The sequence below is a fragment of the Corvus hawaiiensis genome, chromosome 4, assembly GCF_020740725.1.
Source record: "Corvus hawaiiensis isolate bCorHaw1 chromosome 4, bCorHaw1.pri.cur, whole genome shotgun sequence".
NCBI lineage: Eukaryota > Metazoa > Chordata > Aves > Passeriformes > Corvidae > Corvus > Corvus hawaiiensis.
In genome coordinates, this window is record NC_063216.1 from 38,175,398 (window position 1) to 38,187,713 (window position 12,316).

A 12,316-nucleotide genomic window follows, 5' to 3' on the forward strand; every position below is an offset into this window, starting at 1 on the left:
ATAACATTATTAAATTATGATTTTCTCAAATTAGATAAATTACTGTTTTAGACTCGACCTAACAAATAACTATTGGTGCTGCTGCATTCAAACCCCACAACAGTCATTTGGTTCATGATTCCAGCCCTTTAAATTTTAGAAGAACCTAAGAATTGGACATACCTGCCAGAGAAAAATATTTGACAAAATCTGTCTTAAAGAAAACAGTAACAGTAAAAAACTAAGGCTTAAAAGCATTTTTTTCAAAGGTGAATTTTACAAGAGTTTATGGAATCATTTCCAAAACATGCAAATTGCATAGGTTGTGAAGCTGAAGAAGAAAGAGGTTAGAAAGGGGCAAGATTGCTCAGAGAACAAAATGAGGCACATGACACATCATCTAACTGGGAAATACTTTTTATGAAATATATTACATCACATATATGAGTATAAAACACTAATTCTGCATAGCTTCTAAACTCTTGCCCCATTTTTTAAAACCATACAACATTATATCAATAAAAATATTGCTAATATTTTAGCAGTGAATTCTATATTCACTGAATATGAAAATGTGAAGTCTATATATACAGAAATGGAGCAAGTATACATTGGCCTGTAGGCATCACAACTACTCGCTGTCAAAGGAACTTTTGGGTATCTCTGACATAGTCTTTTAATTTTGTAAATCTTCAAATTGTTATACTGCTCATATCTCCCCTCATGCCAACTTACATGACTGCCAGTTTCAGAAAATCCAATTTTTTTTAAATGTTACACAAAGAGTGAATAATGAAAAGAGGAGATGGCATTTTAAGATGTAAAAAAATATAGAAAAGAAATTGTAGGAATAAGTCTGATTTCATGCAATGTTTTCAATAATGTCACCATATTAATATACAATTCCAACTTACTGTATTTCAATAAATGACACTGAAGGCATATTAGAATGAATTAGGTAGGTGATACTCAGAATATTGGAAGTTGTACAACTGAATACATGTTTTCAGTAAATAATGTAGTTGGTACTGAACCACATTTAATTTTTATCTTTTTTTTTTTGAAAATGCAGATTTAGAAGCTTCAAAAAACCACACAGTGGTATTTGATCTCTTAAAAACAAACTCAGTGTCAAATCATGAAGCTAGAACCCTATGTACTAAAATATTTGTGCTAAAATATTTTCTCCTGATATCCATCAGGGGGATGATTTGATTGCCCAACAGAGATAACACTACAGAATTACATTAATCAAAAAATTCTCCTGTTTTTACACCAGGTATGGATTGGAAATACATCAGTTCTGCAAGATCTGACAAAGAAACAAGTTCTTACCACAAGTTGTACTTGTCTATTGTCACATATCACAGGATCTAACTCAGGCAAAAAACGACAGCTGGGAAAAATGCAGAATAGAAATTTCAGTAACTCCCACTGTACTGGGCTCACTAAAATACCTACACAAAATCTTTTCAGGAGACAATCCTGGTTAATTATTTAAAATAATTCCACGATTAAGATGCACCAGAGAAATTAATATTAACTGATAAATTATAAGAGCACTTAGTATTAAATTTTTTGTACTTAAGATTAGAAAAATAATTAACAATTGTTTACTCAAATGACAGAATTTTGTATGTGTTGACATAAATTGTAGAAAAACCAGTTTTCATATTCCTTTTTGTAAGAATAAAATTGTTTTCAGTTGAATAAATATATCAGCTGTTCTAAACTGTCTACCAATAAAGTTAGAATGGAGATCAGTTGGACTTTTGGCACATTAAAAACTGGTTTCATGATCTTCAAAAAAGTCATTACAAATAGTAGGGCATTGCATACACCTGCAGAGGTAGCACAATAATATTTAAGAAAATTCTTATGTCAATTTCTATGTCTTCTTACTTTCAAACATCAGTACATGTTATATTTCAGTGTTTTCATTCAAATTAAAAGTCAAGGAAGACATCTTAAGCAAACACTATGAGTATTTCTCTACTATGGATCATGACTGAAAGATAAATATTTCTTCAAAGCCAGATAAATATTTCCTAAGGAATGTATTTTTCATATAGATTCTACAGACATTGATACAACCTGAATATGTGGCATATTTTTCTGCACAAGACAGAACAATTTGCAGCCCATTTAATTATAAATTAAATACATTTTAAATGAAAATAATGCTAGAATTCATATACTAAACCCATTTCTTGCCTACTGACACTTTGTTTGGTTTTATTAGAGGTGCTTGGCATTGTGTCTACTAATGACTTCATTAAGATACCAATGCCTTATATTGAATTTATGATCAAAATATACTTTCTATGTCTTCATGTTAGTTTAGGCAACATGAAACTTTCCCTTAATTGTATTGACATTTTACCTGTTTAATAACCAAAACTGAATATAGAAGGGACATGTTTACAACATTTTAGTACAGTGTAGTATAAAGATGTAGATGCTGGGTTTATGTTTTGAAGACAAAATATAAATAAACACTATTTAGTTAAAAAAATGTATTTTTTACTTCCTTAATCAAATCTTACAATATAGCTAATGTTACAGTTGATTTAATTACATAAAACCATAGTATTATATCATATATGATGAATAAGCACTTTTTTCTACACTCTTTAGAGTCTAAAAATCATTGCAGTGCTAAAGTAAAACTATGTAGTTATTTATGATGAGATTCTGAACATTTATAACTTCATTTTCAATGTGGAAGAAGTATCTATCCAATGACTACTAAGCCAATTCTAAAGGGTGCTATATTTGGGACCCGGAAATATGGTGAACCCTCTGCTAGCTGCAAAGTCATGTTTGTTTTAGAACTATTAACTTAGGTTTCACTTTACAAGACAAATTTAAAATAAAAAAAATCTAATTTAAAGACGATGACCTCACCACTTCATATTTCTGGAACTGGCTGCTTCATAATCCAAAAGCTGTGCATGAAGCCATTGGTATGTGAAGTCTTTTCTCTGTAATTTCTCATCTAACGTAGTATCCAGCTGAGAAAATTTTTTATCTGGGGAGGAAGAAAGATACTCCTGTCTTTCATCATTATTTTAAAATACATTTTCTTTCAGATTTCCTGGATAAACTTGGAACCTATGGCTTTTTGGAACAGAAAAAAGGCAATTACTTCATTTTCATACAAAGAGTCCAACTCTTTAAAATTTCTCCAGATCTATTTAAGAAATATGTTTATATCAGTTATAATTTTATGATTTGTTTTCTCTTTTGGGATGTAATATTGGCCTTCTGAATAAATTTATTTTATTGGGAAATAAATCTATCCTTTATTATGAAATTCATATAGAAGTATATATTACACATAAATTGCTTGTCGCAGCTGCCATGAATGTTGCTTATTGTTCTATTTACATAATTAAAAATATACAATCATTTATATTTACTATTCTACTTAGCAATCTATGAGGTTAAAAAAACAAATCACCATTATATGCAATAGTGGACACATGACAATCTTGTTACCCTGATCTGTCTTTTAATATGATCTATTAAGACATTTAAGACATTTTAACAGCCATTTCTGATTTGGATTCCAAAGCCATTGCATCTATGATACTATTTTTCAGAAATTACTACCTACTTTTAGATCACAAAAGGCATCTAAAGATAGAGAATAAAATAGTGACATTATGAAAAAAAATGCATAATTCCAGAGAACCTTCAGTTTTTGGACCATTCTGCTGAATATCAGACATGGTTAGAAGCATAAGGAAGAGGATGCCAAAATTGGAAGAGCATGCAGAGGAGGCATCATTGTTGCCTGCCAGCATTCATGGATTAGAAAAATTTTCATTTTCTTCCCTCATACATCAACTTCATAGGTTATATCTTTTTAGTACCTTCAACTCAGGGCTTTTATGAGACATTTGAATTTTTTTTTTTTTTTTTTGCTACAAACGTTTTTTGTTTTTCTCTTTGATGTAATTTCAGATAACACTGAGTTATCATCCTTTTTGCTAATTATTCCTTTTTTTTTCTTTCAAAGATCCTTCTTTCCTCACTGATAGGTGAATTCAGCAGCTACTAGATGTTTTTTTAGTAAACTGCAGGAACAATTGAGTTCGCAAAGATGACAGGTCACCTCACTTAACATCAAGTCCATTTGCTCATTATGGACGATTTAACTTTCAGTAACTGCAAAGGGGTGCCAGGGGGCAGGGACAAAGATATCAGAAATGCCATATTTTTCATTCATGTTTTGACAACATAAACTGAAGTTATAGGATATTCACCAATTCACCTTTTAAGAGGTTTGGTACATTACCTGTAGTATTTTTTAAACTTGCAATTTACTTTGCATAAGCTGCAAAATATAGCTCCTCACTGGCATTTTACCTGGCTTTGCAGTGAGCTCATTGCTTAGCTCTATGTGAAAGTAGCATAGCTCTTATTTCATTGTCTGAAATACAAATGTCTTTTGTTTATTTGTCTTAGTATAGGGAATCTCCATTCAATCGAGATCCATTCCTTAGGCTGAATGCATTCAAGGCAAGGTCCTGGTGGAGAATATAAAGTCATATATGTCTTGCTAGTCACTCACAGACTAGAACTTAGGCAGAAGAATTTTTCCTTAGTTGATGTAAAGAACTCTCATTTACCTCCTTAGGATGAGAGAAAATGAAAATCTTGGATGGACAGTCACTGTATCTATTCAAATGAGGGTGTGAGGGCTGACTAAAAAAGTCAAGCAGTGAATTACTGAATCAGTGCCAAATATTAAAAGACTAATAATAAAACTCTTCATCAACTTCCTATATTTAAGTGGGAATTACTTATTTTTTTCTAAATTTATGATATTGCCTTCCTGGTTCAGGAGTACAGTTTTCTAACCTTTATATTTTGAAAATTGATCGATTCCAAGTCCACAACCACAGTGGTATCCTTATAGCTCTTCATTCAAAGACAGATGCTGATTTATAATAAGAGTAAGACACATTGTGAGTGACTTCATAAGAGCATTAATCTGGAGAATAAGCCTTCTGCATATGTTCTCCAATGAGGAATAATCTCCCAAGAAATCATATTTAGTTTTTTTCTTACATGTATTTACAGAAATGTTGGCCCGGTGTTATCACCTTTCTAAGGATAAACACTTCTTTCTATTAAAATGATTTGTATTATTTATGCATTCACTGAAGTGTTTTTATCTTTTTCTCACTTAAATGGGAAATCAATATAGGGGATAAACCAGTATTAGAAGTTCATGTCTGAGTCTGTGTGTCAGTTGAAAGAAGATGAATATACAATAAGCTATAATAAAGCTTATCAAAAATCTGATCATTTTTAACTTGGCAATTTATTTTCCAAAATGATTTTTAATAATTTTCCTTAGTTGTAGTTTCAATTTTTGATTGCATTAGGTTTGAAACACAATTGGTTTTATTTAATAAACTTTTATTTTAATTTATTTTTATTTTTGCATGTTGATTATTGAAACATGATTGAAACAAAAATGTGAACAAGATAAAAGTGCACACAATAGGGTTTTCTTCCTTAAAAGTATTATATGCTATTAGACAGGGTATTCTTGTTCCATATTAGTGTTAATAGTGGTTTTTTTTCTCAAATGGGCAGATGCTCTTCAATAATTTGTTTATAATGTGGCATTCTATTTTCTTATTTTGAACATATCCATATTCTTACTTTTTAGCAGTAATATCTGGCTTTTTAATTCTTACAAAAATAAATCTATGCTAGGAATTAAAACACTGCATTATCACTTTTCTACTCCACTTATGAACTTATGAGTCTGGTGTATCAGTATCATTAACATGCATTTGCTTGGTAGCTGTCTTAAATTAGGGCTATGTGTTTTTTAAAAACCTGGGCCTGATTTTGTAGAAGTATTAACATTCATAGAAGATCCAAAGAGCTGTAAGCTTTCTGCATCTTTGAAATGGATCAGACCCATAATCTTTAATTGTTAAATGCGGACAGCTCTAAAACTATCAAAGAAAATAGAAATACATCAAAAAAGGCATCAAAACCCAAATTAATTTCAGAGGCATTTAAAGCATCATACCCTCATTAGATTATTGCTTCTAAGACTTCAGTCTTTTTGACTTTTTTTTTTTTTTTACATGACACACATGCTAATCATTTAAGATTGGAATTGTCTTACACTTGGCATTAATACAGTAATGATTTTTAGGTGTTGCCAAATAATCATGGACACAGATACTGGACACTTAGGCCAGATACAATGCAGCAGTCAGGGCCACCTACTGGCAATTTCCTACAAAGTTTGACCATCTAAATAGAGAGAACTTAGAAAAACTTGGGCATCTGAAATATCTTTGGAACCGAGTATTATAAGAAAGCAACAAATTGTTTTCTGGGTCACCAAATCCACATGCAAACCTGTAAGAACCTGACTTTTGGCATCCAGAAAAATGCCAACCTTCATCTGTCAAATCTGTTTGCTGAGTGTGCTCTGAGACAGTATGACTCACGTTCAGTTTAAAATATGGATGCTATTACGAACTTTAAATTAGACTATCTCTGGATAATCCGTTAAGTGAGCTAAAGGAGAAGGGCAAAGAATCGATTAACTGCTTCAGGTGAAGGGCCCTAGGTTCTACATGGAGTCAGTTTTCTTACAGGCTGTTGTTCAGGATACACGGATCTTGTCCCCTCAGCTGTAGCTGTCACTGTTAAAAGAGGACTGAAACACAGCCAAGGGAATAGCTCAACATGTGGAAGCTGGAGATTCAAATCCCATCAGGATAAGGGGTACCTGAAACCCATGTTCCCAGTGCTAGGACAAGTGCTGTTAACAACAAGCCAGCATACAAAAGGAAGGAGGATGATTACACAATGTCTGCATTCAGGGTGAACTCAAGCTCTGTGCCCAGAGAACACCAATCCTGGTTGTTGTAAAAGATAGTTACTCCACTCTTCATCAATTTATATGCAAGAGGATGCTAAAGAACCTTCAACACAGTAATTTTTTTCCAAATTGATTTGTTGATGACAGGAAGATAAAAGGTCTAACTTTAATATGTGCTGCTTCTTGATAAAAAAATATATGGAGAAGTCTGCACTGTATTGAACCTTTCAAATCTTGTGTTTAGAAGGTGATTTAAATCACTTCAAACCTTGCTTCATATGGAGTACAATACAAATAAAAGACTAAGAACCCTAAGACTTACAATGTGAAAGAGGGACTTGGAAATTCTTCAGCATTCTAAGTTTTCCTCCCTTAACAAAAAAAATCTGTGACCAGAGTTAATTTTCTTAATATGTATTCTGAAAATGGTGTTCTTCATGTAGGAATTAAGTAGCTGAACTTGCATACAAAATTATTGCCTACACTATTAATATATTAAATTTTTCTTCTCTGTCAGTACTGTGGCATAAATTACCGGTCAGAAATATATATTTCAAAGGTGTATGTGTCTGAGTATGAATGCACAAAATCTTTAAAAAAATTCTTACTGAAAATTAAAATTATCTACCCTGTGAGGATTTATAATTTCTACTGTCTTCTATAAAGTTATATCATGTGTGTAATAAACATTTATCAATTACCTTGAAATCCAAAATCCAACTTTTTATCTCATTTTTTCCATGTTACAACAACAAAAACAAAGTCTTATTTCTGTCACAGGTGTATACTACCCACCGAACAGAAAGTAAGAATGACATGAGTTGTTCTTGCTGTTAAGGCAAAAAAAGTGAAGTATTTGGAAACAGACAGGAAAACAACAATAATTAAAAAATTAAAACCCCAACTGCCCTTCACCCCCAAAACCCACTAGAATGTAGAAGAAATGAGAGGAATTTTTTTTTTTTCCACAGAGAGCTTAATACATTTGTCAGAAGTGTACTTTGTCAGGAGTCACTAAATACTCCCATCCATTACATAGCAACCACAACAGGCCCCAAATCGTTTAGGAAAAAGAATGCTATTTAGAGTGGTCTTTAGCATGCTTACAGGTGTTCTGTGAATACACTTACAGTAGCAATATATACATGACTTGCAGACACTTGGCAGCATAACGTGGCAGTAGAAGTACAGAGTTCTTACTGAAACTTATAGCCTCCCCTGATAATGTTTATCTACAACTCAGGTCTGGAATTTTCAGATAATGGGGTACATACATTTCTACCTTAAAAACATTTTCTTTTGACATATTAGTTAATTTTAGAAGGTATTTTTTCATCTGAGTGACTTTTGACTAAATTGACTTCCATCTCTTGGACCAGAATGAATGAAATAAAAATATTTAAAGTAGTGTCTGAGTGAGTTCACAGATGAATAAAAGATAAAATAGAATTTCATCACAAGAATACTGCATCAGGTTATGACCTACAACGTTTTTGATGCTTAAAAATGCTTTATCAAATATTTTATCAATTATCAACCAATAAGGAGTTTTGAACAAGGGAGCACTGATCTATGTACAAGAGAATGTCTTTTAAAAATTATAATACTAGCTACTAAAAGGAAAAAAAATTTAAGGAGAGGGTTTTTTCCTAAAAATTGTGCCCTTTTTCTCTTTCTGCCAGGCATTTTGTATTTTTTTCAAACTACAAATAAGGCATATGATATTACTATTTGATCTGTAAACCTCCTTTTCTTCTCTAATGTCTTCACCAACTAGTTAATTCTGTTTCAGCAGTTATCATATTTCAGACTGTGCTTTCTGTGTTCTCTCTTTGATGTCTTATTATTAGATTATGCAAAAGCTGAATCCTTTAGTTGAGATTCCTAAACCACTGAAAAAGTACAAATTTCAGCTTCTGAATTCGAGGAAAATGGGATTCCATATTTGTACCTTCCCATTATTTTCTATTTTGCTTCTTGTTCCTGCCCCTGCAGAATACACCACTATTATTTATCTGTCCCTAGCTTACTGTTTATACTCAACTTGTTCTTCTTCCCCCATTGAGGCAAATATAAGTCTTATTTCATCCTCAATGGTGTACTTTTAAAACACATAATTTAAAGTTATTTCTCTGTATTCATATTCCAATAGTGTCAAAGAAGTTCTTCCAATATCTCCTGATTATTTAACCTCTTCTATTTCAACCCTCTGATCACACAAATGTATTGCAAACTACCACTCCATATTAAAATGTTCATGTCTTTTACTCTTCTTGTAACATGGTACATTTCCACTTGAATTGCTTCATAAGGTTCATTTTCCTAGCACTGACAACAAGACATCATTAAACACTGTTCCTTCCAATTTGACCAACTTTTGCGACTTTTATGGGTTGTTATCACTTCCTGTACTCTTCCATTTACGTCAAATACAATTTCTTATTTATCTTCTATAATTTCCTTCATAACAATAGCAGTTTCATATTGTGATATTTCCTAAGACATATGACACTTTTCTGCATTCATGTATAGACCTAAAAAGCTATTTCAACTGGGTTGTACAGGAAGATGCCACACAGGCAACTGTTCAATTTTTTTTTTGCTAATTTATGACTGTTTGAATATGGAATTCCTGCATGTTTGAAAAACCAAGCTGGTTCTTAAAAAAAACCCAAAAAACATCCCCGCCAAAACCAAAGTTCAACTCTACAAAAATGAATAAACAACAGAGGTGATACTCTACCCACATGAAGAGAAAGAGTTCCTGATGTAAACTACTTCTACCTGCAATCAGCATGCTTCAGGATCCACTCAGGTGCTTACAGTTTCAAAAAGAACATAAAAGACTTTCCAGTGCTATACCATACTTTCACATTATTCTTTTGTGTAGTCTTCTGTGAACAGTGTTCTGTAGTTAATATAGTACTGGCTTCAGCCACTCTGCATGGGAAAACTTCATCAATAGCACTGCTGAGAATAAATCTGGAGTATAATCAAAAGTTACCAAGAGTTCTTTGGGTAGCCAAGGCTCTTGAAGAACCAAAGAAATCAAGAGGAGTAGAAAAATATTTTGAAATAGTATGTTCAGCATTTCAATGCTTAGTTATCCATCAGTAAATGTAAGGTATAAATAAGATGGAAGTAAATTGAGCCTATTTTGTTTATCCTTATTGCCTACACTCTCACACAGTTTCTGTCTCAAATTCCAAATCTGCCTAGTACAGACCTTATCTCCAGCTTTTTTCATAAACTTTGGGAATTAATAAACTAAATATAAAATAATAAATTAATAAACTCCCTAATGATGGATGTTCTCTACTGAATAGAGTATTTTATACTGTTGAGGAGAAAAACAAGAGATGCATAACATGAAACCCCCTTTTTCACAGAATATTTTGATAGATTTTATTTCTATCCATTCCTTCTTAAAATTAAATGACAGAAGCAATCAAGAACTTCAACACAAGTGTTTAGTTGCTCAGTAATGAAACTGTATTTCCAAGCAAGAAGAGATTATCACTTTATATGTAGTCCAAACCAGAGGAATACCTTTCTCTAAATTCAATAAACCGAGTAAAATTATTTAAGACATAAGATCTTCCAAAGGAATTCTCAAAATAACAAGTACAAAGGAATATTTTGTAAGAGTGCAGGAGGTCTAACTACTATGTTGTTCACTATAAAGAGGACAAAAACTACACAATACGATCAATTTTATTGAGTGTGACAACCATTAAGGTAGGTTTTGTTTGTAGTGAAGAACTTAAAAGCACAAGAAAGGGACTGAAAAATTCAAACCCAAAAAACTTTTGCTCAAAATAAAAATTTGAGGCTTCTATGTGACAAGAAGATACATATGCCAAGTATTAAAAAAACCAAAAAACCCCACCATTACTCGGGAGCAGCATGCAGCTAGTCAGTAAGGCTGACTCACGTCGCATTGTCTCATACTTTCTATGAACAGGTAATTAAAACATGTAATTGCGTGTCACAGCTTCAGAATTTTCATTTTAAAAAGTCTTTCTTATATTTACTCTTGAGAATACACATTTTTTCTAGAAAGTTATCTGAATAATAGAACTTGTTTTAAAAACTCATGTTCATCAACACACATGATGTGCACTAGTATCATGCATGATTGGTACTTAATGCAGTTTAACACTCAAAGTGAAATAATGAAATCATTGTACTAATATCAATACATACTTTAGTTACGAATGCCTCTGGACTGATTAACCATTCTATCTATATCATACATTTAATATGATTGATATATATATATATATATATATGACAGACCAAAATATTATATACTTTTCAACTTAAAAGGGTTTTATTTTTTTGGGCAAAACTATTTCTGGTTTAATTTCTGATCTTGACTTGAAATACCTATTGGTATTTGATGAACATACTGCGACAACAATTCACAGCTCTGTCAGCACAGTTATGTGTAACAGCAGAACTATTCTACATTTTCAACTACAGACACAAAGTCTACACTCAGTGCAAGGCTGCTGTTTAATTTACTTCACAGCAAAACCAAGAGGTAACAGTGAAGATCAGGCCTATCATTATGACAAACATTGTATAAACAAGACTTGGTTTAATGTTCATTGAATTAAATAGAAAAAAAAAGTCTCAGATAGACTCTGAGTCTTTTCTTTTTCTTAAGACACTACATCTGAGTTAATCCCCAACTCTGTGCAATTCTTATGTATCTCTAACCAGCTTAAAAACAACCATAAATACCAAAATTATGTCTATAAATAAATATAGACATAAAAGCACTAATTCTTCCTATTAAGTTATACTTAATTAGTTGATACATAATGGAAGATGATAAACAATATGAAATTCCAGTGTCTTACAGATCTATTAAAAAAAAATCCATTTTTAAAAAAGGTCAGGCAAAAAAAGCAAAAGAAAACCACAATTTGCCTATGAGTTGCCCCAGGTTAATTCTCCATACATATGTCTCAAAGATCTTAGTATTTGTATAGATTTTTTCATTAATTGAACTGAAATTCTTAGCTGGTGAACACATGAAAACAAAAAAGAATTGAAACACTGTATATAATTACAGAGAAACCAACACATATTCAAATATATCCCCAACATGGAACTGACTTAATTATATTGATTCTGGATCAGTTATAGTTGCAATGACACAGGTTTTTTCTATCCATGCAGAGAAGGTTTGAATGATTTACTTACTGAATAAAGAAATCAGTTGAAAAAGGAATAAATTAGCCCTGACTCCTCCTCCTGTTCTTTTATAGAATTTTGTTTAGAACTCTATTCAAATTATTTTTTAGTGGGAAAACGAACACCAACCCCCCAGTTCTATTTGGGAACATAATTTAACTATGCTTAATCTTGAGTTTAAACAGTTTATGTTTATTGTAGGTGTATTTAAGTTAGTTTCTTTTCACTAAACTTTTTGTCTAAACTTGCTACCAAACTCTCCAA

At 31.9% G+C, this 12,316-nt stretch overlaps 1 protein-coding gene across 5 annotated transcripts in view; it reads right to left on the minus strand.

Moving 5' to 3' along the window:
- LRRIQ1 (leucine rich repeats and IQ motif containing 1) overlaps positions 1 to 12,316 on the minus strand; it is a 105,318-nt gene that overhangs the window by 17,768 nt on the left and 75,234 nt on the right. For 4 of the 5 annotated variants that reach the window (XM_048301970.1, XM_048301969.1, XM_048301972.1 and 1 more), the window contains 2 exons: positions 2,887 to 3,010; positions 1,315 to 1,375 (listed from right to left, as the gene is read on the minus strand). The exons of the other annotated variant lie outside the window; for it this stretch is intronic. In XM_048301970.1, coding sequence (XP_048157927.1) covers positions 1,315 to 1,375; positions 2,887 to 3,010 — 185 coding nt within the window. The remainder of the gene's footprint in view (positions 1 to 1,314; positions 1,376 to 2,886; positions 3,011 to 12,316) is intronic. 5 annotated transcript variants of the gene reach the window in all.